This window comes from Suillus fuscotomentosus (genome assembly GCF_016647785.1).
Source record: "Suillus fuscotomentosus strain FC203 chromosome Unknown F5891scaffold_14, whole genome shotgun sequence".
Classification (NCBI taxonomy): Eukaryota; Fungi; Basidiomycota; class Agaricomycetes; order Boletales; family Suillaceae; genus Suillus; species Suillus fuscotomentosus.
In genome coordinates, this window is record NW_024539526.1 from 507,813 (window position 1) to 535,575 (window position 27,763).

The 27,763-nt window shown below is 44.9% G+C and overlaps 7 protein-coding genes across 7 annotated transcripts; 4 read left to right on the forward strand and 3 right to left on the reverse strand.

The window, feature by feature from the left end:
• Nucleotides 1-13,351: 13,351 nt before the first annotated feature.
• On the reverse strand, nt 13,352-13,570 carry F5891DRAFT_947912 (uncharacterized protein; the record flags this gene model as incomplete). Its single annotated transcript, XM_041374771.1, has 1 exon — nt 13,352-13,570. A coding segment is annotated over one exon (219 nt), but the record flags the coding sequence as incomplete, so codon positions are not given.
• A 2,401-nt stretch (nt 13,571-15,971) lies between these two features.
• On the reverse strand, nt 15,972-16,904 carry F5891DRAFT_947938 (uncharacterized protein; the record flags this gene model as incomplete). The annotated part of the gene is made up of 1 exon (XM_041374773.1): nt 15,972-16,904. One exon carries the CDS (start codon nt 16,902-16,904, stop codon nt 15,972-15,974), a length of 933 nt encoding a protein of 310 aa, XP_041228716.1.
• Nucleotides 16,905-18,072: 1,168 nt separating this feature from the next.
• On the reverse strand, nt 18,073-21,459 carry F5891DRAFT_1020722 (uncharacterized protein). Its single transcript, XM_041361139.1, has 14 exons — nt 21,376-21,459; nt 20,970-21,312; nt 20,695-20,920; nt 20,404-20,567; nt 20,156-20,352; nt 19,938-20,088; nt 19,749-19,886; nt 19,586-19,682; nt 19,274-19,530; nt 18,979-19,223; nt 18,866-18,926; nt 18,654-18,788; nt 18,421-18,606; nt 18,073-18,337 (listed from the first exon to the last, which is right to left on the reverse strand). The coding sequence occupies exons 2-14, from the start codon at nt 21,147-21,149 to the stop codon at nt 18,329-18,331; spliced, it is 2,046 nt and encodes a 681-aa protein (XP_041228717.1). The 5' UTR covers nt 21,150-21,312; nt 21,376-21,459; the 3' UTR covers nt 18,073-18,328.
• Nucleotides 21,353-23,742, forward strand: F5891DRAFT_1020725 (rab-GTPase-TBC domain-containing protein). The gene is made up of 6 exons (XM_041361140.1): nt 21,353-21,501; nt 21,559-21,700; nt 21,754-22,049; nt 22,115-22,256; nt 22,349-23,503; nt 23,556-23,742. The coding sequence occupies exons 1-5, from the start codon at nt 21,413-21,415 to the stop codon at nt 23,489-23,491; spliced, it is 1,812 nt and encodes a 603-aa protein (XP_041228718.1). The 5' UTR covers nt 21,353-21,412; the 3' UTR covers nt 23,492-23,503; nt 23,556-23,742.
• Nucleotides 23,743-24,349: 607 nt separating this feature from the next.
• On the forward strand, nt 24,350-24,514 carry F5891DRAFT_947901 (uncharacterized protein; the record flags this gene model as incomplete). The annotated part of the gene is made up of 1 exon (XM_041374770.1): nt 24,350-24,514. A coding segment is annotated over one exon (165 nt), but the record flags the coding sequence as incomplete, so codon positions are not given.
• Nucleotides 24,515-25,407: 893 nt separating this feature from the next.
• On the forward strand, nt 25,408-25,854 carry F5891DRAFT_978175 (uncharacterized protein; the record flags this gene model as incomplete). The annotated part of the gene is made up of 1 exon (XM_041376762.1): nt 25,408-25,854. The coding sequence occupies one exon, from the start codon at nt 25,408-25,410 to the stop codon at nt 25,852-25,854; it is 447 nt and encodes a 148-aa protein (XP_041228720.1).
• Nucleotides 25,855-26,509: 655 nt separating this feature from the next.
• F5891DRAFT_978176 (uncharacterized protein) lies at nt 26,510-27,205 on the forward strand (the record flags this gene model as incomplete). Its single annotated transcript, XM_041376763.1, has 2 exons — nt 26,510-26,716; nt 26,864-27,205. The coding sequence occupies 2 exons, from the start codon at nt 26,510-26,512 to the stop codon at nt 27,203-27,205; spliced, it is 549 nt and encodes a 182-aa protein (XP_041228721.1).
• Nucleotides 27,206-27,763: the final 558 nt, after the last annotated feature.

Genomic DNA, 27,763 nt, shown 5'->3' on the forward strand with positions numbered 1-27,763 from the left:
GCCTCCAACTCCGAAAGTTCATTTTTAGCTAGCATTGCCCATGATAAGCCTGAGTAAGCCGGCGCTGTACACACGGTGCGCGGTGAGAATGACGTGTCCGAGTCGTAGTTTCTCATTAACATTGGCCGTTGCTGACGATAGACTTGGTAAAGGTAGGATGTGCAATTGGAAGTAACATTGAAAAACGAGTCGTATACCGGTCGTTCCTGATTCAAAACAAACGTTACAGTGCTTTGCATTAAAAAGTTCACTCCTTGATTTGGACGCAACACATTTACATAAGATAGGCCTCATTCATACTCTGGTTCATCACGTGACTTTAGTGTGACATTTCACTGAATTCACCTGTAGCTCGCTGTACATGAAGTGTAATTGAAAATGGTTCCATGATTATGTGCATAGAGTATGTGGCAATACACACATGTAGTTTTTACGAGTTAAATCGAGAAAATGAGGAACGAGTAGGCATTACAGTTACCAAAAAGCTTAAATGTGCGAAATGAGTGACATCAGCATTGAACAGTGTTGGGGTTATTCGAAGCGAGTCTATCGTGAACTTGCGGTGTCGTCAAAAGAGGTTGATCTTGAATGGAATGTTCTTGCTGCCCTTGCGGCTGTTCCACTAGAAGCTATTTGACGGTAGTAAGCCTTTTTCGACTCTTTAGTACTCTGATTTCAAGTTTTGATCTTTTCGAATCAGATTCTCCACACGCTCACTTAGATTTATGGACGCCTATCGCAAGGGCCTCGATGGGAAGCAGGCCGCGTGGGCGTCAAAGTGATATCACGGTCATTGAGTACTCCCAGAGACAATAATGGCAGAGTTGACAGTGGAAATAGCGAAAATGTCTTGATGTATCTTGCAGTGAATGAGCTGAGCAATATTCTGTAGAGATGTTGTATTTTATACCCTTGATACCTGACACCAGTGAATGGAAATGCTCTATACCGCTACCTATGTGTGATTGACTGAAGTAGCACTCCACCGCTGATTGTGGCGCCGTTTGACGGTCACAGATGGTCACCGAAGTCACAATGAGTCACAACAGCGCATCTGCCACCAAAATGCCTACTCCTCCTTTGATTGTCTGAAAATTGAAATTATAAGTAGAGCGTTCTGATACTATAGCACATGCTTGCAAAATCACGGAACAGTCTTTGCTACTTGTGAGTTGCTGCAGAGTTATGAGGCAAAGATGTGTTTTTGACCTCTTAGGTCACATGATGAACCAGAGTATGAACGAGGCCTATCTTATATTTGTACCCACCAAAAACCTCTGAATATTCTCGCTTGCCGTGTGACCTGTCACACTCTAGTATGTCTCCACACCTCACAGAATTCCAGCGGGAGAGGGTAATTGTCTGTCTATGCTTATCATTCAGAAGCTGAATATGATCAAGGGAAAGAACACGTGAATCATATTATTAGGTGCTGACTAACGACAGTAAACTGAAGTAAGAACTATGCAAAAGGCAGACAACATATTAAATGAGAGTTTGGGCAAAACCCCAAAGGAGTTTTTGACCAAAACATGAGACAGGTCTCTTCTTAGGAGGGGCAAGAGCGAGCTGAGATTCCCTATAATTAGGAGCGTGATGACGCATCTAGCATCAGCTCGACCCCAAGCTTTAGGAGACAATGTGGAACTTATGAAAATTAAGGTAGTGCATAGCGCATAAACAGTTCTAATACTGGGCAGTCCTGTAAGTAGGGCGCTAGTATCACTGCATGTCGACGGAGATATAGAAGGAAGGCATTGCTTGACCAGTGTCCGATTGTTTTTACAGATTCGAAAGGTACCCCCCTCAATAAATATTCTAAGGTCCCTCCAATGCGGATACCATGGCCTTTGAGAGTTCCTCCACCCAGACTATCACTGGCCATCTGCAAGCATTGCAGGAATTGTGTCCTCATCAAAGGACATAATCCTGACCGGTGTTTCCAGCTAAATAAAGCATCTCCGGCGGACGGTTTGTTAATGTCGAGGTGATTTTTCATGGCTGCGAGGGGATTGATTGTGCCTGTTTGAGTGGCCCAATAAACGTCTTCACCGGCGAGTGCGACCTTGGTACGAGGTAAGTGGAACATGGTCACACGGAAACCATTGCGATCAGTTTCGTCTCTCATGTTGCTTACCCATATGTGCATCAGCAGATCAAAGCTGCACAGAGAGGGTACCATAAACTCGCCAGTGCGTGCGAGCATGAAGAAAGAAGTGGTGAGACATGCGTATACTGCAGCATGTAGAGGTGTGGATAGGTCTAGCATTGAGTGGAGGCGAATGATGAGTGATGTGGTGAAGGGTTCTCATTTTGGACGTGTGGAAGCTGCAGGAGCGAGACATTTGCCTCCTTCTAGTGCTAAGGATATCTGATCTTGTTCGACTCGCCAAGCTTGACCGTGTAACAGGTGCCAGGCTCTTACAGAATATAGGTAGTTCTCAAGTGTTTTACCAGAATATAACCCGGCACAGGAAGCGGTGAACATGAGAATCAGAATTGAAGACACTGGGCAGCGTTGGGACTCCGTGTTGGAGATATGCTCAGCGTTGTGAATCAACAACTTTATTGATCCGCATGGTACTCCGGACCAGTTCTCCAATACTCCAACACTCCGGGACGTTTCTGGAGTCACAGAAGATGTGAAACACCAGAAGACCAGAGCCATATGATTCTCTGGTGCTGGGAGCATGGGAGTGTGCAATCATGGTCAGTATGTGGTTGAGGTCATTCTCGGATATTGTTACTGGTGAGCCTGTGTGATCTAACAAGGACCGTGATATTCCTGGTACCCATAGCCTCAGCCTATCCCGCGCTAAACAATGTGGTCTAAGAGGCGACATGACGGGTGTTAAGTCTGGTTTGTAGGGATGAACTGATGCGCTGGTAGAGGAGACAATGATGGGGGCTGGTTTAATGAACTTGGTGGGTCTATTCCTGCCAGAAATCTCGTAATTGGAGGAGTTGTTCTCCCCAGTAGCTGTCGTTCTCTGTGTCAACCACTTCATTAACACTCTGTTGTGTATCGAAGACGCTGGGGACGATCAGATTCGGTGGAGGGTTTGACATTGACGAGAAATTGACAGAGATCTCCTGGGAGGGCAATTGGGGGTAGGAGGAACCAACGTGGAGGGAAGATTCCTCATGATGGATCATCCGCTGGGTTGTCTGCACTGGGTACGTACTGCAGATGGAAGGAGGTTCCACTGCTGATTGACTCCAGCAAGTTGTGGATGCGACAAAACACAAGGTTGGTGGCTTGGTTGCGGCTGCGGTGGTTCTTCCACCCATTGACCACTCCCTGGTTGTCGCAGAACAACTGGAAGTGTTTGTGGGTGTTTGATTGATGACCATTGAGGATGGCGTGTACGAGGAGCTCGAACCCCACACACTCAGCCCACCCAATGTCACGCTGACCTCCGCATGTTTGCCATCTGGGCAGCAGACGCCAGGCTCGCCAATACCCATTGAGAGTAATTGCAATGCCGAAGGATGTGCTTGCGTCCGAGAAGGCCCGTAAGTTGATGATGGAGGAGGGTTGTGTTTGTGTGATGGAGCATCCCACGAAGGGGTGATTGAGGCATTCTTCCCACCACTCAAGCTCTTTGTTGAGATGTCGACTGGAGTGACGTGGCACAAAAGGGCTATCGTGACTGACTCCGAGCATGGTCTCCAATCCGCTGAGGTATGCACGTCCCGCTGGGACCACCAGACATGAGTGCAACAATTTCCCATAGAGCCGTTGGATGTCGAGTAGCATGTGTGTCGTGTGTGAGTGCCATTCTGCGATGGCAAGTAGATACTTTGCTTGTTTCTCAGGAGATAACCAGGCTGATAAGTGCGAGATGTCCCAAAGGAAGCCCAGATAGAGTGCCACAAAGCTGAATAGCGTGTCTTTCATGAGCTCCCACAGTATTCCCAGGAGACGAGACAATCTGGTGATATCTTCAAATGCAAATGTGAAGTCTGCGTTGATGTCAGACCTTGGTGAGGAATCAGAAAGATCACGTAGAGGAAACTTGCAATTTTCTGCATGGATGTCAAAGCTACCATCATCCAGAGGTCCATTTTCATACCACAAACAGCCTCCTGACCGTGACTTCCCATTGGTCTCCAGGAGATCATGCAGGTTCTTCTGATGTTTGTTGTAAGTAAGAAGATGCTCGTGTCGTATGTGAAAGAATAAATGATCATCCACCCATTTGGCCAGGGGTCTGATTCCAGCTGTGCGAAGTAAGTCCGCTCCAGCATCAGCAACATGTCCATAGACACCAGCTGATGGACCCATACTGAAGGATACGCAAGTGTCAATGCACAAATCTCCATCAGGAAGGCGAACCACAGCTGCTGCCCACTGTGAGTGATGTAAAGGAATGGTATGATAAGCTTCAGCGACATCGCATGTGGCTGCTTGAGAGCCGGGTGGAAGAGAATGAATGATGGTACATATGATATCGAATGTTCCCCAAGTGCAAGGGAAGTCATCTGAATTGACACTGGAGTTGATGGATGCGTTGGGATGAGCCAGAGATGTGTTGGCAGGGAATGAAAAGTTCTGGATAATGCAGAACTTTCCAGGTTTTCCCACTTTGGGGATGATGGAGATCATAGATGACTGGAACGGACCCAGAAGAACGTTGAGGTTGTCTTGTGAAAACGGGCCGATGTATCGCCCAGTGAAAAGCTCACATTCCAGAATTTTGTCGAAAGCGGTGCGAAAGGTGGTGAGTGATGCGCTATTGTCACAAGTTCCAAATACAAATCATTATTCATTCCTTAATTCTAAATCCTTTAAGTGCCCAGTCACAGCGCCTGTTCCTAAGAATATGTTTACTGTTGAAGAAGTTCCTATTATTGCGTCTATTGTAGAATTACCAGAGTCACGTTGTCTTCTTAGATAGATGATCTATAGATAAACACCTATAAAAACAAATATCTCCACGGTCAGCGATTCAGACAAATACCAATGGCTGATAACATGGTTGTTCGTGGGTGGCTGTTTACACTTCCCAAGCTATGTCAGACCACAGTACTTCTGTAAGGTCAGCAACAATGCAGTCAATCCAACAAAAAATGAAACTGAAATGAAATCACTCCAACGGTATGGCAGTGATTGAAAGACGAAAGAAAACTAGTCAACCCAACGGTATGGTGATGACAAAAAGAAACAAAGAAAAAAAGACACCTCTTCAAACCTTCCTTCAACAACAATGCCTGGTAACAATCGTATCTCGAAAGAGTTGTGTGGAATTACAGCAATCAACCCCCTCAGCACAAACAGGTAGAATCAAAGGTCAAGACTAATCAATGCTCAGTAGAACTCTTAGCTCACTGTTGAACCTGCTGCCAAGGAACTCACGATGAGTATTAAACAGAATCAGGAACGGATGTCCTTGGTTTCAGTACCAAGTCCCCTATTCAACAACTAAAGTCTAGCAGACAAGGAAGATCCTGGCTCAGTATCACTACTCAGATGAGTGAGGTCAAGCGTTACTGTCAATCCCTAAAGTCTCCCCACTAAACTATTCGGAGTCTAGATGGATGAAAGAGACAACACAAAAGCTTCTGAAAATATGAATGAAAGCTTAGCACCGAAACTTGAAAGAGAAGAAAGAGAGAGGATCACAGAGAGAGAGAAGAGAGAAAAAGAGCGAAAGAACGAAAAAAAAAGAAAGAGAAAAACAAAAGAGTGACAGAAAAGAAAGAAAGAAAGAACGAAAGAAAGAAAAGAAAGAGAAAAAGAGACAGAAGAAAACTAGAAAATCAAAGAAGAAAAATCAAAAAAAAAAGTTCTGTCGGTCGTTGAGCACAGTGAGCTCAAGGTCTTGGTCGTCGTTGGTGGTGATGAGCTAAGGGTGTTGCTGAATGCTGATGCTGATGAGCTTAGGGGCTTGCTGGTTACTGAAAGTTGCTGGCTGACTACTGGTTACAATGACTTTGCTGAAGGTACTTGACAGCCCTGGTCACTGTTGTTGACAATGATCACACTTCACACACAATTTTATTCTGAAAGTGGGGCTTAAAAGCTCTCTTCTTTGGGCAAAAATTTGGGTCTTATATACAAAAAAAAGGGTGGCTGTGCTACATTTTCCCGCCATCTATGAGGGGTGAGCTTAGTCAGCGGTACCAAAAATCATTTTGCAGGGGTTGCTTATGTTGCACCAAATGAGACCATAATTAGTCAGCATTAGTCAGCATTAGTCAGCATGCTTGGGCTGAGTGTTCTGTCATCACTTGATTTGGATCAAAAGTCACCTGACTTAAGATCATGTGATTTAGCATCATGTGACAGGCTGATTGTGCACTGCAAGAGAAATATTCATGATCATTGGTGTTCCATTCTGATGTCACTTTGTTGAATGAGAAAATGACGTGAGGCAAGTATTTAGGGTTTTGAGGAAGTTTTCCCAGGGTAACCCATGTGAGAACTATTTTTCACAGTCACCTGACATGTGTGGGATTCAGCCTGAGTCATTGTTGAGGATGACTAAGCAAAATTCATCGCAGAATTAAATATACAAAAATATTCAGCCTGTCCGAGTTCCATTGAAAAGATGAAATGAAATATTTGTCTGAGCTGCATTCTGGCTTTAGAATAGAGGGAAATGGTTTCGTAGTGATTTCTAGGGTATTAGGCTCATGGGAGAGCATTAGTCATCCATGCACCAAACCAGTTTGGTGCAGGTCAACGTGATCTATCAGACAATGCCGAAGATGTTGACGTCATACCACGCGACACTCTTGGAATGTCCCAGAGTCTTACTGCGGCTGCGGCACATGTTATGACATCATAGTTATATATAGAATCATACAATACCTTTAATTATTCTAATTGGTTAGTTAGTTCATACTCAGTTTCGATCTCAGTTTCAATATGTGTATATAGGTAGCTCATCGTAGTCAGTAGTTCTTTAGTTCAAACCTCTTGTATCTCCAAGTGAGCAATACCAAGACGTACCTGCTGTCCATCTTCTCTTGTGATTATTCTGTTGTTTGAGTCCTAGTCTCTGCCCAGCGTTAATTCGTTATTGGGTTGTGACATTAGGTTTGAACTATAGGAGACTCCGACTCTTGTGTTACACTCTCGCATCTCTCTTTCTTTCGCTTGGTCATGTTGATAGCCTTCACACCATCAACCGAAACAAAGCCGTTATACTTTTGCCCGGCTTAAAATGCCACGACTTTTTGATTTCATCCCTTTACTCATTTGAGTGCATTTTCTCTACCTATCATCTTTCGTAGTTAGTAATCCTATACCAGGCCCTGTCTTACCACAGCCGCCAGTATATGGAGGTGTTCACGACATTAGGTGTGTCACTGCAACCTTGAGTGCTGGCCCAAAACCCTGCCTGCTCAACGTTACTATAGTTTCATTTTACCTATCCTTTTCTTCATACGCACGTAGGCATTCGTTTCGAGTCAATAGCGGAACTGTCTAGATGACAAACCGTGCTTTCGACCTACGAGGATTTAGAGACATACCCTAGTGAGACTCACACTTGTAAGCTTCGGCTGAAAGAGTGATAACTTGTCCTAGGCTTGTACCCTCAGAACGGAGATTGCATTGTCCCTAGTTTTTCCCACTCGATCGAGTATAGTTTACATATCCTTTCTTAGTCAGTATTAGGGAAGCGTCAGTTGGGTTGATTAAAGAACCCTTTGACCCTGAAGTACGAGGTTGATCCAATCAGATATCGGGGACCGCTTCAGTTTTCCGTTTACATAACTTTCTTCTTTTCATCATCATTCCCTTCCGGAAGAGCCCTTACGAGCAGCTCTTCAACAGACATCAGTGAATCGGGTTCCAGAACACAACTGGCACTATGTCTGAATTACCAAACTCTCCTGTATGAGAACAACCTGCACCGGTAGTACTACCATCTACTCCACAGGAAATTGTCGAGTACATCCACTTGTCACTTGCAAACCAAGCGGACAGCTTCAGAGTCAGGATTGCAGAACTAGAAGCCAAGAATGTGGCTCTAGAAGAATCAAACAGACTCCTTGCCGTACACTTAGAAATGCAAGAAGATGAGACTATCAAAATACAGTCTCAACAACCATCATTCGGCTCTGCAGGAGCTAGCTTACTTTCATTGAACTCTTCCCCATCCATCAAATACTCCAAACCCCAAGACTTCACAGGAGAAAAAGACTCCATAGAACTAATGGTCTGGATATCCCAAGTAGCGTTATACACTGCGCAATGGCCCAATATCCAAGAAGGCCAAAGGATCGGAGTGATGCTTTCATTCATGAAAGGAACTGCAGCCAAATGGGCGCAACCTTACATCACTAAACTTGGAAAAACCGGAGATGAAAAGTTGACCGTGGAGAAATTCCTGGAAGACTTAGAAGCCATGTGGGGGCAAGAAGATCGTGAAGGAAAAGCGATCAGAGAACTGGAATCCCTTAGACAAGGATCTTCCTCGGTTCCAGAGTACGCAGCTGCTTTCAGACAAAAAGCTGCACACACTTCATTTTCCGATTACGACCAGCGACAGAAGTTTAGAATGGGACTTCAAGACCGTGTCAAAATACAACTCGCTCATGTCCGTTACGAGGACAAAAACACCATGAAGAAACTGGTGGAACATGCGATCTAAATCGGACGCAATTTCGAAGAGCTAGATGCGGACAAGAAGAAGACGACCTGGTGGACCCCTAAACAAGGCCCCAGGACCACTGAATACAAACCTGGTCCTAGCAGGGAAAGCGACGCTATGGACGTCGATGCCAACAAGCAGCGAGGTGCTCCAAGACCTCAAGGAAAGACTGGATCTTTCAAATGTTACCGCTGCAGTGGCGAAGGCCACATAGCTAGAAACTGCAAAGACGCAGTCGCACCAAAAGTGCAGGTGAAGGCTACTACAGTGCCAAAAGAAGAAGACCCTATTCCAAGTTGGTTCAAAGCTTGGGCTGCTAAGGAAGGCAAGGGTTTTTAGAGGGGTCGAAGTCAAAGTCTGCGAACTTAGACCTGAACAATCATTTCTCCATCCTATCTACCTTTTCGGATGTATCAGAAGTATTTATTAGATCCAAATCTGAGCATTTTTACATTCCGATTACGTTGAAAGGAAAGAACCGACAAGCAGATGTGAAAGCACTCGTGGACTGTGGTGCATCAACATTATTTATAAGTGAGAAGTTTGTGAAGAAGAATGATGTCCGGTGCTGTAAATTATTAAGGCCCATTCCGGTTAAAAATATTGATGGCTCATTAAATGCCGCTGGATCAATGACTCATTATGCTGAATTAGGTCTAAAGATCGGTGACCATGTTGAGGATCAAGCAGCCTTCATGGTTACGGACTTAGGAAGCGATGACATTATTATTGGCATAGATTGGCTAAGATATCACAATCCGGAAATAGACTGGAATGCTGGACGATTTGCACTTTCTCGTTGCCCGATTAAATGTATTACTAAAAAAGAACAAAGACAAAAAAATAAAGAAAAAAGAAAAGAACAAAAAAAGATAGAAGAAGTGCCAGATCTTATTCCTATAGAAGAGGATGACGAAGAAGACATGGCAATGAAGAGGGCAATGGTTGAGGAAATAGAAGATGAAGAGTATCCTGGAGAATGGATCAAATATAAAGCTTCGGTTGCTATGGAGCAGAAGGTCGCAGAAGAAGCGACAAAGGTGAAGAAATTGGTTGAAGAAATGGTTCCCGATTGGCTTCACGAGTACCTGGGAGTTTTCTCAGAAGAAGAATCTAAGCACTTCCCTGAAAGAAAGAAGTGGGATCATGCGATAGATCTTAAAGATGATGGCAATCTTCCACTAAATGCGAAACCCTACCCCTTGTCACCTAAGGAGATGGACACCTTGAAAGATTGGTTAAAAGCCGAAACTGCACTGGGACGTATTAGAGATTCACAATCTCCAGTGGCAGCACCTTTTTTCTTTGTGGCCAAGAAAGATGGCAAGTTGAGACCGGTGATGGACTATAGAAAGCTCAATGAGAAGATGGTTAAAAATGCGTATCCGCTACCGAGATCTCAAGATTTAATTGATGCTTTAACCGGTGCCACGATGTACTCCAAAATGGATGTAAGATGGGGGTACAATAATATTTGCATGAAAGAAGGAGATGAGTGGAAGGCGGCCTTCAAAACGCTGTTTGGTCACCACGAACCAACCGTAATGTACTTCGGTTTAACAAACTCCCCTGCCACGTTTCAAACCATGATGAACGAGATATTCAGAGACTTAATTGATGGAAAGACCGTAGTTGTCTATATCGATGATATCCTCGTGTTCACGAATGGCAATAAGGAGCAACACCGAAAAGTTGTACGAGAGGTACTGAAACAACTAAAAGAGAATGATCTGTATCTGAAGCCTGAAAAGTGTAGCTTCGAACAGACAGAAGTCGAGTTCCTCGGGTTGATAGTGGAGAAGGGTGGTGTTCGAATGGACCCCGTGAAAGTAGAAGGAGTAATGAAATGGCCTGTACCCAAATGCGTTAAAGATATACAAGCATTTATGGGCTTCGCCAACTTCTACAGAAGATTTATCTTCGGGTTCTCAGACATTGCCAGACCAATGAATGATTTATTACGGAAAGATGCCAAATGGGATTGGACGGAGAAACAGCAAGATGCTTTTGATGAACTGAAGTCAAGGTTTACATCAGCTCCGATCCTAGTTATGCCTGACATTGAGAAAAAGATGAAAATAGAAACCGATGCTTCTGATTACACAACTGGAGCGGTTCTATCTCAACTAATGGAAGATGACCTATGGCACCCCATGGCGTATTACTCTAAGTCAATGAACGATGCAGAAAGAAATTATGACATCCATGACAAAGAGTTACTCGCAATCATTCGAGCGTTGGAGGAGTGGAGGCACTATGTGCAGGGAAAACCTCACCATGTGGAGATTTGGACAGATCATAAAAATCTCGAGTACTTTATGACGAGCCGAAAGTTGACAAGAAGGCAAGCCAGATGGAGTTTGTTCCTGGCGGAGTATGAATTTACGCTCCAACATAAGCCTGGTGTAGTCAACGATAAGGCCGATAAGCTTTCTCGGAGAGAAGACCACAGAGGGGGGGTAAAAAACGACAATTCTGATCGTATTTTGTTAAAACCGGAGTTTTTTTACTGTAAAAGCTGCTAAAAGAGGTCAAGTTCTAGTGCAAGGAGAAAAACAATTGCTGAGAAAGATAAGGCAATGCACAGAATGAGAGCCTGAAGTCGCTAAAGCGCTACAAACGCTAAAAGCAGCACCGGTACAATTGCGTAGAGGAGTCGAAGAGTGGAATGTAGAGGATGGATTGGTGTTATTCCGAGGACTGGTTTACGTTCCAAACAATAAAGAGATCCGCCGAGAAATATTAGAGATGTTTCATGACTCTCCACCAGCTGGACATCCTGGACGAGCCAAAACCTTAGAATTAATTTCCAGAAATTATTGGTGGCCTTCAATGACGAAGTATGTCCACAATTACGTAGATGGCTGTGATAGATGCAGAGCAACGAAGATCCACTCAATGCAACCACATGGTCTGCTTAAACCAAATGAAATACCAGCGGGACCTTGGCAATCAATCACTTGTGATTTGATAGTAGATTTGCCTAAAAGCAAAGGGTTCGATTCTATTTTTGTTGTCGTTGATCGATACACGAAACAAACACACATCATGCCTACGAAAAAGGAAATTGACGCTCGAGGAATCGCGAAACTTTTCTTAGATAACGTATGGAAACACCATGGAACTCCGAAACAGGTGATATCGGATAGAGGAACACAATTCGTCTCCAAGTTTATGGGACAAGTGTCAAAACGCCTAGGCATAAAATGGAACATGTCGACGGCTTATCATCCTCAGACGGACGGACAAACGGAAAGAATAAACCAAGAAGTAGAGCAATATCTGAGAATGTTCACGTCTTACCGCCAAAATGATTGGGTAGACTGGCTTCCGATAGCAGAATTCGCTCACAATAATTCCGTCACTGTAACCGGTCATAGTCCATTTAAAGTACTCTACGGATACGATCCCGAGTTTACTTTTTCACCAATTTCCAACTCTAAAGTACCTGCAGCTGATGAACGAGTGGATGTAATGAAAGAGGCGAAGAAGACGCAGAAAGTATGCTGTGAATGGCGAATGAGCGGATGAAGAGATTCTACGATAAAGGAGTAAAAGATGCACCACAATTCAAGAAAGGAGATCTGGTCTGGCTCAACGCCAAAAATATCCGTCAGAAAAGACCAAATAAGAAACTCTCCGATCGACGACTTGGTCCGTTTGAAGTGCTAGAGAAGACGGGTGATGTAAATTACCGCCTGAACCTTCCAGCAAAATATCAGATTCATCCGGTATTCCATGTAGAACTACTCACTCCACATTCCCCCTCGACCTTAGTCCAAAGACCTCCACATCATCGTCCGCCGCCAGAGATCTTATCAGAAGGTGATTCCGAATGGACAGTACGAAAAGTCCTAGACTCGAGACTGCACAGATCAAAACTCCAATACCTAGTAGAGTGGGAAGGATATCCGATAGAAGAAGCGACATGGGAACCTGAGGAAAACCTTGAGAATGCACGGTTGAAAGTTCAAGAATTTCACTGGCAAAATCCAAAGGCATTGAATCCCTGCAAAATTAACAAATCGGTGTTCAAAACCCAAGAGTTTTTGGAATGGCGCAAGAAGTTTATCCGTCCTAGTTTCATTTGCGATGACGCTCATCCTAGAGAGGGTAATGTCATGAGTTCCAAATACAAATCATTATTCATTCCTTAATTCTAAATCCTTTAAGCGCCCAGTCACAGCGCCTGTTCCTAAGAATATGTTTACTGTTGAAGAAGTTCCTATTATTGCGTCTATTGTAGAATTACCAGAGTCACGTGATCTATCGGACAATGCCGAAGATGTTGACGTCATACCACGCGACACTCTTGGAATGTCCCAGAGTCTTACTGCGGCTGCGGCACATGTTATGACATCATAGTTATATATAGAATCATACAATACCTTTAATTATTCTAATTGGTTAGTTAGTTCATACTCAGTTTCGATCTCAGTTTCAATATGTGTATATAGGTAGCTCATCGTAGTCAGTAGTTCTTTAGTTCAAACCTCTTGTATCTCCAAGTGAGCAATACCAAGACGTACCTGCTGTCCATCTTCTCTTGTGATTATTCTGTTGTTTGAGTCCTAGTCTCTGCCCAGCGTTAATTCGTCATTGGGTTGTGACAGCTATTAGGGGGAGATTGCGTGTGAAGAACGATGGGTATGGACAGGCTGAATCCAGACCATAGACCCTCTGATAGATTGGGATACTCATTAAGAAGATCGTATTTACAGAGTTGAAGCTCCCATTCCCGATGGTTATAAGGTGTGAGTGGGTGAAGTTTTCTGCGCACGAGCGCACAGCTGAGCTCCATGTGATGTGGCAAGACACCCGGAGCACACATGGCATTCATTGTGGTGCCGACTGCTGCATCCACATGATCTTTGCCAATTGACACAAAGGACTTTGTCTGAGTTCTGTATGAGCAAGGACTTTCCAGAGCACGTTGATGAGGCTGGAAATTTGTTGTTCCATAAGTGTTCGGCGACTCATTCAATGAATTTGTGGCCATGGGTCCCCAGACAGACAGCGCACACGGCTGGGGGATGATTGCCATGTGCGCTGTCTTGAAAACCTGATTGGTTGCCAGAGGTGTTGTGAGAGCTTGGTTCATTGTGCTTGTGATTGTCCTTTGGTGAATGCAAGCGCCTCCTGGCAGACAGAGATGGTGATCCCTTCGAACATCTCGAGCTATGCTGCGAGGAGTGATCTCTGTGGTTGCTGCGCGACTCTTCCCTTGAGTGTTGTGGCTGTAGATTGGTATATGCAAAAGGCATAAATGCAAATGCAAACACAATGTACCACAAAGATTAGTAAACACATTGATGGGTTCAAAGGACCAATCAAGGTAAGGCATAACGCAAAAAAAAACGCCAATTTTGAATTTTAAACGCGGTGTCTTCTTAGATAGATGATCTAAAGATAAACACCTATAAAACCAAATATCTCCACGGTCAGCGATTCAGACAAATACCAATGACTGATAATGTGGTCGTTCGTGGGTGGCTTGTCTTTGCTCCTAAGGTACAGTCAGCAATGTATAGTTCTGCACAACAGTCAGCAGTTAACAATCAACAGTCAACAGTCAATCCAACAGTATGGATATGAAGCACAATGATAACAGAAACAGAACCCGATTGGTCAGCGATCAACAACAACAACAACCAAACAACAGCAAAAATATCAAGAGACACAGTCACTCTAACAGTATAGAGATGGCACAATACAAACAGACACTCCTCCTAACACTTCACACAGCAACAATGATTCGTACACAAACTTAGTGCAGCAAGTTGTATGGAGTTACAATGATAATCCCCCTCAAGAACAAAACAGGTGAGACTACTGTCAGACCTAGTCAGAGCTACCGTAGCACTCTTAGCCTAATATTGAACCTGCTGCCAAGGAACTCACAATGAGTATTCAAACAGACTCAGGAACGGGCGGCCTTGGACTTCAATACCAAGTCCCCTTTTCAATAGCTAAAGCCTAACTCGCAAATGACTACTTTGGCCCAGTATAACACGCAGATGTCTGAGGTCAGCGATTCACTGTCAACACCTAAAGTCTCCCCACAAGATTATCCTAAGTCTTCAGTGGACAAAAGAGACAACACCAAACTTCTGGGTAAGAATGAGACTGAAACTTTGATACTTGAGAGAAAGTTGATAGGAAGGAACAACAACACAATCAGACTGCTACAACAGAAACACCAACACAGTCACGTTCACAGAGACTGTTAGCAACAACGATCACAACACACAGAGACAGCAATCAAAGGAGATGGTCAGCACACACAGTCACCAACACACCACACTCAAACTTGAGAGACAGAGAGAGTGAAACAGAGAAACAGAGATGTTAGTTTCACAGTCACAAATCTCAGACACATTTCCAGAGAGACAGATAAAAGAAAAACAATCACAGAGACAATCTCAGAGAGAGACACAGACACAGACACAGAGAGAAAAAGAAACAGAGAAATAACAGAAAAACAATCAGAGGAAACGAAAGAAAAATAAAACTAGTCTTGCTAGTCGTCAGACACAGTGAGCTCAAGGTATGTGCTAGATGTTCAACACAGTGAGCTCAGATATGTTGTGCTGGTTGTTGAGCACAGTGAGCTCCAACCTTGAACCACACTTGCTGAATGCTGATTCACACTTCACTCACAATTTTATTCTGAGAGGGTAAAAGTGGCACTTGGGCATGCATTTATTGGGCAAGAAACAGCTCCTTATATAGACAAATTGGTGGCTATACTACTAGTTTCTCGTACTTAAAGTTGTAACTTTACTGTGATAGTACCAAGTCACACAATATCTTTGAGTCAAAAAGTAAATATTCATAACTCTCGTTGGTATAATGATGAGTCAGCAAGAGCTGTGTATAGCCCATGGGTCAGGTGTCCCTTGATGACTCAGCTAGACAAGGAGTGAGAAAGTGATTACATATTGTGTACATATGTTTGTGCAATCTGTGGCTGATGAATTGATTGGTAGCATAATGACATAAGATGCGTATTTAAGGATTTGTAAGCTTTCCCACAGGGTAACCTTACGCAAACATATTTTTCATAGTCACCTGATATGTGTGAGAATCTTTCTGAGTCATCCTCATGGCTGACTAAGCAAAACTCATTGCAAAATTAAATGTACAAAAATATTCAGTCCACTCGCATATAATCTCATAAAATGAAAAAAAGCGAAAAATATTCCCTTAGCCTTAGTCTGACTTCAGATCACAGGAAAAATGATTTCATAGGGCATAGGGCTCATAGGAGAGTATTAGTCATCCATGCACTGAACCAGTTTGGTGCAGGTCAGCGGTTGGTTCAATGCGGTTGTGAGGAGAAAAGGAAATGCAATTAGAAAGATTTCAAAGTAATTGAAAGGAGGTACTAACCTGAATATCCTGTCTGTGCACATCGGAACGAATGAGCAAGGCATGATATACTCGCTTGAAGGTGCATGCAAGGGTTGGCTCGTCGATGACTGAAATGTCCCAAGCACCTTTTGAGGATGGAATAGTGTTGTGCCACGCTCTGCGTTGCTCTTCCTGGAATAGCATGATGGCTCGTTGAGCTAATAGGTCACAAGAGTTCCAGTAACAATGTAGCATGATGGCTCCCCAGAATTGAGCTAGCATCAGCACACATTGTTGAGGCCAGTCATGTTCTTCTAGAGCTGCGACTATACAAGGAATGGCTTGTGCAAAATCTGCTGGAGATAAGTGTCTATCCGCTATGATGCCTGATGCTGGTTTAGAGGATGCGGAGCTTATCCAAACTGTGGAACCATCTTCACTGGTGGTAGGAACTAAGCTATTGTTGTCGCAAGTGCGGTAGTTGACCATTGCATCATCTAGTCCATGGTTCGTCCAGTAGTACAGTTCTATATACTGACCTTTGTCCAGTTTGCATATTGTGAACTCTGAAATTAAGATTAAGGCTTCTTCATCATTGGCGAAGGGACAAGGGCACATGGGTATTGGAATGTGTTTTAGACGGTTTTTCTTCTTTTCATCCGCACGCGCTGCAGCTTCTTCAAGTTGCAAAGCTGCTCGTTGACGTTCCTGATCTTCTTCGTCTAGGCACTGCTTCTCTGCTTTCAGTCTGTCGTCCTCTGCAAGTTGTTGTTGCCACTGTAAGCACAGGTCTTCATTGGTGGTCACCCATATGTTGTGAAGGGTGTCAGCGGCCTGGGCTTCGGTGACGTTGGCTGTTACCATGCTGATCCGACTGATGTGATACCTTTCGGACATGAAGTTGGGGCATACTGAAAACCTAGGATCCGAATGGAGTCTATCCATTGCAATTTTTCAGTAAAACTGCTGCAGCTGTTTTGACGATGTTTTTAAAAGTAGACTAAAGCAGAGTATGGCTAATGATGATAGCACAAGGCGAAATGCTCAGTGTATGAGCACTGATAGGGAGAGGAAGAGAAAGCACGAGTTGTTCTTCCCGAAATGGCATAGACTTCATTCTAATCATGTGTTCGTTCCTCACACTTTGAGAGAACACGACCAACGGAAGACAGTTGCCGAAATAACTTGTTGAACTCACCGGGTGATCTACAAAATTGACACTTCACCAAGATTTCGGACATATGAGATATCCATTTGCTCGTTGTCATGGCAAGCCTCATATTCTCAATCAAAGGAGAACAAAAGAAATACATACAATTGTTGCCCGACGAGGCTTAGTGCACTTGGTGTCTGATCGGCAGTGTGACAATCAGATAGTAGCTGTTGTGGTTAGGGTTAGAGGTTTTGGTAGAGGAATGGTTCGAATTTTACATCCACCAAATACATACAAACACGTTGCATCCAAATCAAGGAGTGAACTTTTTAATGCAAAGCACTGTAAGTAGTGGCCGTAATATTGTGGCCTCTCACAGGCCCCCTGAAGCTCCCTATAAGGTCTGTCCGTCCAGAACCCCAAAATCAGCCCCAAAAAATGCAATTTTTCGACCGTCAAAAATGCTAAGTCGGATAGAGGTCAGTGGTCACACAGTGTGACCTCCGCCAAAGTGTGACATTTCCATGTTGTGCACCGCGCAATACTGGGAGTACATAAACAAGATATGTTAGTGCTTGGGGACATATAACTTCTAACTGGCTTCTTAGACAATCCTTTCCCCACTGCTGGAAGCTTCAGTATAACCCTCTTCACCGAGGGACGTGCAAGAGCATTCCAACAAGCTGCAGTCTATCTCCAAGTCACTACATGACCTGCCCTGAAGTGCGCCTGAATCACCACCAAAAATGCTAACTTCGGACAGACATCGGCCCTCCAAAAGCCTCAAAAATGCTAAGTCTGGACAGAGATTTGGCCAAATTTCGGCCTCAAAAATGCTAAAATTCGGACAAACCTATGGGGGAGCTTCAGGGGGCCTCCTCTCACTTGGCTAACAATAGCCGCTTTAGCCGGCTATAACCGACAGTATTTAATCGAGTTTAGGGAGTACCGAGTAGCAAAGGATGGGATTTCGGGGGTGCGCATACTGAGGGCGAACAGTGTCAGGATGCTGATTATGTTGTAGCGAGTCAGACTGCATTCACAGATCCCGATTCAGCGCGAGCACCTTGATCAAAGCTAATTGGCCTATTCCGAATGGCTCACAACTCATCCCACACAATTTCCGATAGCATACATATATCTTGCGTCCGATGCTTCCATTAAAATTCCTCGCTGTGCAATAGCTTGCGGGTGAGTGAGCTCAAAAGATCCTCTGTCATAAATACTAAGCCAGAAACCGAAGAGGCAGAAGAAAAGCGAAGACGAATATCAGCGTTATCTAACGTCTACCGCTTCCCTATTGCTCACACGAGGATGTATGTCAGCGACACCAACTTCACTCCGTTGTTGGTCCTGCAGATGCAGAGCGATTTTTTCTGCAAGGCCATCCTTCTCATTGAAGCTCTCGGGTTCTCCATCCCCATCCTCTTCATCGTCTGTTTCTTCTATGATGGCGCCTTGTTCTCGGAACACGAGGTAGGAGCCCTCAAACACCTGCGAACCACGGTTAGGACTGAGTAAGGCGGAGTGGCGACTCTGACCTTGGAGTTCTGTGCAGCACAGATTGCCTTGATAATCTGACCCTCATGCTTAGCGTGGAGTGTACGTCGGAATGAATGAGTCAGGAAAGGAGAAAGGGAGCTGAGTGGCCAATCTGGAGGTACGAGGGGAATGACCTGTAGATGTTTTGTATGAGACGTCGTAACGACAAGGTAGTGCACATCGAGTTCGTGCCTATAAGGAATGCACTCACGTCAACAGCATCTAGACTCGCAGCCTGTGAGCTCAGTAGTCTTGTGGTTTGCTGGGGCTCCCTGCGAAACAATCATATGTGCCAAGATCAGGCTCGTGGGGTTTTAAACGTACCCATCTTCCATATAAACTTCTAAAAGCATTCTCACCAACTCACCCTTTCCCTCTGAACTCTTTTCCCTCTCCAAAATCCCAGGACCACCCTTAGCTGCGAACAGCGCGCCCCATTCACCCATTCCGCAAGCTTCGACAGCTTTTGAAGGAACAACAATGCCCCCCGTCCGAGCGTATGTCTCCGCAGAGACCGGATCTCGTAGCGTGAGGGCCAGTGCGCGGAGGGCCATCCTGTGCATTCCCATCTAGAGAGCAACTCAGACAATAGGAAACATTGTGTATCAGAAATACTGACCTTTCCGTCAAGCAACGCCACTTCCAAGCCAAGGACTTTGTCGAAGCCGCTAGCAACAATCTGCGACTTGATCATTTCAGCATTATAACCCGATAAGGCCTGCAGAGCAAACAAAGCTTTGAGCCGTGCGCGTTTCGATGGAGAGTCGGGTGCTGTCGATGCGAAATAGGTAAGGAAGGACGATTGTGGACGTTGAAGCTGCGTAGATGGAAGGGAGAGTGCATGTTTTTGTGAAGTTTGCGAGGTGTAAGAAGCGACTATTATTTATGCACTGGGTTGAATATTTGAGCGACTAGCATGAATTTAACGCACATTTGGCACGCCAGAGTTTCAGAGTGCTCTCGTCTTGCAGGCACTCGAGCAGCTCGTCGACACATGCTTGCACGAGCTGTGCATGGAGTTCCGCGTCCTTATCAAAAAGATTCACAGTAAGCTTCCATGATAAATGCGGGGCATAACGAAATGCGCAACATACATCTCGCCTTCTCACAATGACTAGCCACTCCAAGAACTTCCTTGCTGCACTGGAATGTAACTGTTGCAACTCGGAAAGAATGGCGAGATCCTCTTCTCGGTCTTTTTCTTTGGCAGACCTCTTGGTCGACATAAGAAGCTACACAGTTATGTGATGAGTTGCGCACATCTACTGTCGTCTTATGCTTACCATAAGCCCTCGCTCTGAATCTCGTGCTGTTAGCCATACTCCCCATTTTCGAAGCATTGCCCTGTCTTTTCCCTGTTTTGATTCTAGCAAGGCAAACATATTACTCAGGGGGTCCGACACGGAAGAATCACTATATAGTCCCTCAATCAATCTAAGGTGGGCATCAGCATTGTCGGTCTCTGTTGAATGATGAAAGGGAGGGTCAAAGCAGTACCTACCCCTTCCAAATCTCCATCACTCGTCCTTCGTCGCCTCTGGCCCTGAGTAATGCACATAGAGCACCTACTTCTCCGGCTTCGAGGAGTACAGGTTCCACAGCTGAAAGGCTTGCAGAATTTGTGCTTTCAAGGTGAGAAATGAGAGAAGTGGTGTCACCCGATCGTGCGAATAATATGGCGAGGGCTGTATCCGTCACCTGGCAATTCCTTTAGAATCATATAACTCAAACATGAAATCATATAATGACCTCCTGCTGCTTGTGCTTTCCTTGTCCCTTGAAGCCTTGGAGGATAGACTTGATCATCACTATGGCTTCTTCCCGAAGAATCTTGTGAATCTCCTGGGTAGCAGGCGCCTCACGAGTGGAGGGCGGGAGATGAGGGGAGTAATTCCTGACTAGGTTTGCGGCAACTATCAGTTCCGCCCAGACGGGGGAGAGGGGTGGGTGAGTCGGGTGCCGGGGTGTCGGAAAGAGGTAGCAGCGCACGGTCGGGAAGAGAAGGATGGGAAGGGGAATTTGATAGATTTGAACACTCACTAAGATCATCAACGTTTGCCTCGATAGGCATTCGCTTTGAAATACCGTCGTACATGTCCGCCTCTTCACCATCAGTGAACAATGGCCGCGATAACTCAGGAAAGTAAGATACAAGGATACGGGGATCCAGTCCACCTGCAAGAAAGTGTGGGGCTGCATCCACGAAACGTGTTTGAGAGAACAGAGTGAATGCGATAGCTTGGTGTATGTATTCCAGTGTTTCCACCTTTTGGACCGGTCAATATTCGTCTGACAAGCAGATAGAGTAACAGCACCTCGTCAGAATCTAATGCCTGAGCAGATGCGAAGTTGTTTGCGAGGTCGACAGCATCCTTGATGTGGTTGTTTTCAAGCAGTGCTTCAACTTGAGCAATGGCAGTCGATTGAACCAGCGAATGAACAGTGTCCTGTCCGTAAACCAAAATGGAAGAACGGGGGAAAGAACCATGGCGCATCCTGACAGACTTGCCAGTGCGTACAAATGCTGACGAGCTTTCAGTTCCTCAATTTCAGAAGGATGCAAAAAAAGTTAATAGTCGGGTGCGGTCGATATCCAAGATGAAGCCGTCCTGGCAAGCTTATGGTTAGAATGACTTGTTACTATTTCGACATATAATGCTGTAGCGTAATTGATTAGTAAGCACTTTACCTGCGGTGACGAGGGCAAACTTGCAAGCTTACAAGGTATCCATAACGCCAAGTACTTCCCGACGCTGCCATGCTTGACGAAGACACGATAAACTGGGACGCGCTACGAGCTCAGAGCCTTCTCTCTGGTGGATTTGGAAAAGAAAGAACACGTGTCTGGTGCGCGGAACTGTTTACTTATTTCCCTGAGCTGCTTAACTTATCGTATCTTCACAGGCCAGCCCTGCTCGGAGTCTGCGTTCCGTCAGAACCTCCTCCATATGCAGAGGTCTCTCCAGAACCTTGTACAAACGATTCGGCCCATCCTGACGAGCGTCAAGTACGTTTGGACACCGACCGGAGCTTTGTGATGTATCCCGTAGGCAATGTATCTCATGGCTACTTTTCTACGAGTGTTCGAACATGTCACAGGCAGACGATAATGACGATAGTCGCCGAACTGTATTGCAAACTTCTCTCAACAGTTTGATCGTTTCCCTCCTCAGGAAGCGTCGGAAGTTGCACTATTTCCAAGGATACCATGACATTGTCACTGTTGTCTTTCTAACTCTTCCACCAGAATTTCAGCTCCCTTGTGTAGAAAAGCTTTCCCTCCATCGATTGAGGGACTCTATGGGACCCACGTTAGAGCCTGTATTGGGACTTCTCCGGATCGCGCGTAATCTTCTGCGTATCATCGACCCTAAATATGCAATGTTGCTTGAGAGGTATCTTAAAGCATTCCACGCCTTGCCACGCCTTGTTTGTTAATGTGTTGTACATTGCTTCGTAGCATTGCGCCACTACCGTTCCATGCCCTATCAAATCTTCTCACTCTCTTCTCACACGAAGTACCCACCCTACCCCTTATTCAGCATGTCTGGGATTTTCTGCTCTGCCGGGAACCTTTGGCAGTGGTATGGCTAGCCGTCGCTGTAAGTGCTTTTTTTCACGGCCATTGCTGCGATACCATTCTAGGGCAAATATCGTTGTTTGAGTAATCCCATCATTGACTTATATCGTGCAGGTTATTCTCGTTCGAAAACCTGATGTTCTTCGATTAGCAGCAGAAGAAGAGGACGGCATGATACATTCAGTTTTGAATGCTCTGCCTTCACTCAGTGATGAATCCGAAACAGCGAACGACGTTCCCTCCGATCAACATACTCGATCAGTATCACCAGATGAGGAAGACACAGTCACCTTGAACACAGAGGAGATGAAGCGGCTCTCAGATACACCCGGCGAAAATACAAGCCACGAGCTTTTGACAGAACAACATCAAATGATCGAAGAGAAACTAGTTCCCTGTTTAGCAGAGAATGGAGCGTCCAAGAATATCACCGATGGTGAAGTTGTACGTGGAGAGACCAATGTGACTACTGATGCTGGCCACTCTGCTGATACTCGGGGCATCCAACGATCGGATGATTCGCACCCCACCTTGTTCTCAGTTCAGCCTCAGGAAACTCCGGCCATGGTTTCTCCAGAGATACTCGTCGATAATACTGCCGAAATTAATACTGACATCCAGCCCTCACAGCCACAACTAGTCCCACCCAACCCACCGTTTCTTTCTAGACCGACGTCCCCGACGTCGCTACGTACATCGCGTTCTAGTTCATGCACTGCGTCCCGTTCGTCCTCATTACCACCTCAAAAATCCTGCCAGCCTCCAGTTTCACTTACGTCCCTTCTAACACACGCCGCACAGCTCCTTGAGACTTATCCTCCCACCCTCCCCGAGCTTCGCGTTAAGGACATACTTGGGCCTAAGAGCGTTGTGCACACGTGGAGACCTCCTCAAAATAGTTTCTCTACACAATACGACAATGAACGTGATGACGACGTAGAGAGCTGGGTTGGGAGCCCTGATGTTGTTGTCTCATTTATAGAAGATGAAGATATAGAGAGCGAAAATGAGCGAAATACGAAGTCACGCAAAGACCCCGTCCCAAGGCACAGGAAACTCGTTCTCCTTCATCGCCTGCGTCTTCGGTTCGGACTACTCACTTCCGCCGAGAAACGGATCCTTCTGTTGGGTGCGATAGCGGTAGTTGGCCTTGCCGTTGCCCTTCGCCAGAACAGGGGCATTTCTGAAATGAGGAATGGGTGGATAGCATGGGTATGGGCATTCGGCGGTGGAATTCGGTCTAAAACTGTGGAATGAACCAGACTATCAGTAAGTACTGGTGTTATCTCGACCCACTTCAACACTAATCAGTCTTCCTAAGAATATCGTATATCACATATAATCACTGAACAACTTGACATTTGTATGGAACACTTATTGAGTCTTCAAATCAGAAACGTCTATCACAGGCTGATCGGTTCATATGCGAGTCTTTATTTTGTATAGATTTACAATTATGAACAATGTTCACCACTGGTGAGGTTTAGGCTACAAGCCTACAACGGTTCCGAATTTCGATTGTAGCTTTGTGATTGTGATCACGGAGTCCCCCTCCCACAAAAACTGGATTAATCGCGACCATATTACACCGAAGCCTTTCCTTCGCACGCCTTTGCAATCAATGATAATCACCAACAACTTGTGCGACAACAAAGATCGGTGTCTTATCGGCGGGCAGTCGGATTGATATCTAGGCCAGCCAGAACGTTGACAATACATCCAACGACGTCTTTAAGCTATGCCGGCTACCCAGTATAGATAAGTTCAAGAACGAGCATGCATTTCGTGTTCGATCTCTATAAGGTCCGCTGATCTGTGGTACGATATATCCAGTGTTTGTGACTAATTAGGGCCCGTTCGGCAACCGGTCGTTTGTATCCGTTTTGTTTGTTTGCGTCCGTTTCGTTTTGGAACAAACGGACATTGAGGTGAAACAGTGCTCCCACGGGTGTCACACACTGTCACACTCGCACGAACCTGCAGATACTACATCAGATAATGAATGATAACCATCAGTTTGCTACTCGAGCTCTATAGCTATGACCTCCTCATCATCACAAAAAAGAAAGGCCCTTAAAACCTCTCTTAAGGCAACACACTCGCAGAAAGAGAGCTGCAGTGCTAGCTGCTGCAGTGGCTGTGGTCACCTTGCCCTATATCAACAAGATTCCCCAGCACAACTCTATCTTGACAGGGCATGGATGGGTTCGGGAGCTCTTATCAGGACATCCCCATTGCTTTCATAATATGATGGGCCTATCTAAGCCAGTATTCCGCTGATTGCTCCATGAGCTCAGTGAATATGTGGTGTTCTCAGGCTCCCTGGTATCAGATGAAAGAGAGTGTTCTATTTTCTTAGGTCGCATGGCGGGTAGTAACAGTAGTAAACGGAGTAGGGACAGTGGGATATTCAGTTGACAAGAGAGCAAACAAGTACTAGTGCAACACTGCATTATGCAGCAGCATGACAGGCCCTTAACGAAACAAACATGTTGCCGAACACGTTTTGCCATTTCAAATGAAAATGGACACAAATGAACAAAAACAAATGAAATGGACGCAAATGACCAGTTGCTGAACGGGCCCTAAGCTTTTCAATATTAAGAATCGGAAATATCAGGATCATTGTATTACAGTGTGTTGCAAATGACTTTAGAGTCCTGTTTCCAAAAATTTGCCAATCTTTTGTTTGTTCCTTTGTTTTGATGTGTGACTTCTGTCACACTTGGTCAATTTTCATGCCGCTAGGAGCTGGCAATGAGTCGCAATAGCTGGTGGCAATGCAGGCTCCTTCCCAACCACTGCTTCAAGTGTGGAAGTAGTGTTGTTGGCAGAATGCTGCCATTCTGCCGGTGGCAATTGCCGGCAGTGGGTCAAAGGTGGTTGGCAGAAGTCAGCAGAAATATTATGACCTAGTATTTGTTCCGACTAACAAACAGTAAAAATTTGACATATGTTAGAATACTTAGAATGTATCTTGGTGGTTGTTACCATGGCCTCAAAGTCCAAGGGCCATCCCGTCTGAAAACTTGTGTCTGACCACTTTGTTATTGGGGAGAAGGTCAAAAACAACTCAAACCGCTATTTCTTCACATGCAACTACTGCTCGGCATCCATTGAGGGCCATGATGATAACCATCTCAAACATTTAATTGACCAAAAAACATGTCCCAATGCCCCTGATCGTACTCGTGCAGAAGTTTGTGGCTACCTTGCTACAAAAAAATGGACTTGACATTGCTCTCGCTGACAAGCTACAAAGATCATTTGCATGGATCCCTCCCCTCGCAACAGACTCTGATGACCAGGATTATCTCGAGGGTCTGGAATCAATTACAGATGAGGAGTTGGTGGATGAATTTGAAAGATTCGAGCGCAAGACACGGGAGGCTGGCCAAGCACGAGAAAATGATGAGGCAAGCGGTAGTTTGTTTGCAGGTGATGTGCCGGATGTTCTGGATGGTGGCCTTGTTGACTGGAGTGAGCTAGAAAGGGTTAACAAAGGTGTCACACCAACTGGCTTCGTTGAAGAGATTGAGGTACTCAATCAAAGCTCAAACAATATATCAGGGTGGAATGTTGATGCACTTTTGACGTCAGAAGGCATAGCCTCGATGTAGTAGTTGAAACTATTTTTGCCATAGTATAAACATAGTTGAAAAGAGCTAAAAATGCTCACAATACATTTTGCCGACTTCTGCCATTCTGCCGCTCTGCCGTTCTGCCAACTGCCGAGAGGCCAATTTACTTCTGCCCACGACACTATGTGGAAGGGCTACATCCAAGGTCACATGATACAACAAAATTTCAAACCCAGCATAACCTTATTCCCCTCACACTCTCAGCAGCGGCTGGAAGATAACATTTGTAAACAATGTGAGCCACAGTGGCTGAACCAGTGGAATGCGAAATTTATTCATGTAGAACGAACTTAGGGTTAGAAAGACGCAGGTATTTTGTATTAGAAAATTTGTGCTACAATTGAGTCCAGGACAGTAGCACATTAATGTCACAGTTGATGTTGACAGTCATACAATGGAACATTCATTTCAATACCTATTGACTACATTTGAAGATGCTGGAATCAAGCCTTTTCAATTCTTCTCAATGCTACTCACTCGCCAGGAGCTCAACAACCATCCACATGTCCATGAACTCCTTGTACATTCAGAAGACTTAATCAGTGCAATTATCAAGCATCCTTCAAGACCATATAACTCAGCACACACAGTGACCCAACTCATACAAGGGGTATATGTCCGTGAAGTGCGCACCATGGCTTCCGAAGAAAATGGTTCGCACTTTGGGGCATCGAGTGCAAACATGCAACAACTTGAAGAGTTCAGTATCGAGGAGACCGCACAGACAATGAAGTCTCATGCACCAGGATTGTGGGGATTGCTTGGGACTCTACTCGGCGAGGATGAGAGGTTGGGAAGTAATGAAGACGTGGTCATGAGCGATGTGGAAGAAGCTGTCAATGTCTATTATTGGGACTGCACTCACCTCTGAAGGGGATACAGTGGCCTCAAAGTGAGATATTCACACAAATAGATGTGCCACTATATGTAACATTGTCAGTATAATGCCTTGCTCGCATGTCAATGTCTTAGATATTAATTAAATCAGAAAAAGGTCGTGATTTTGAGTATCATGATGCAGAGTACGAACTGGAAATCCAATGCACTACAGAGCATCATCAGGATATTCTTGCAGTCGATGCACACACCGCAAAATGTCGTCGACACTCTTGCTCGCATCGGAATATCAATATCTACAGACACCATTCATGCTGCAGTGAAATCTATGTCAGCCGAATCACAAAATGCGATGCGAGAACTTGGTCAGAGTCTCCTCATGTCATATGCCTATGACAATTTTGATGTTGACCTCAAATCTCACCTTCCTGTCGCGGAAAAATCAAATGATTCACTGAAACACCTTACCTCCAGCCTGATGTTTCCACTGTGACATGGTATCACTATTGATGATTTGAAATGCTCCGAAGAGCTCTGGAGGCAGTCAGCTTTGAATACTCAAGCAATAGAACAGGACTTACGTTCCTGTAGAACTTGGAAGGATCTTCTATCCATCCACTCCGAGTCTGAAGTCACCCGAAACCTAACAAGACAGGACCGTTTCAACACATGGTTATTCTTGATGGATCTATGCACTCACGGACCAGAGTATTTCCACCTCTTTCTTTCTAACCCTAAGTTCGTTCTACATGAATAAATTTCACGTTCTGCTGGTTCAGCCACTGTGGCTGATGTTGTTTACAAATGTTATCTTCCAGCCACTGCTGAGAGTGTGAGGGGAATAAGGTTATGCTGGGTTTGAAATTTTGTTGTATCATGTGACCTTGGATGTAGCCCTTCCACACTCGAAGCAGTGGTTGGGAAGGTGGAACTTTCGAATCGTTGATGTGACCAAAAGTCATGCATTTGGCTATTACGGACTATTATACAAACACCAAGCTTGCAAAAAAATTCTCGTGCACCTCTAAAGTCATTTGCAACACACTGTATA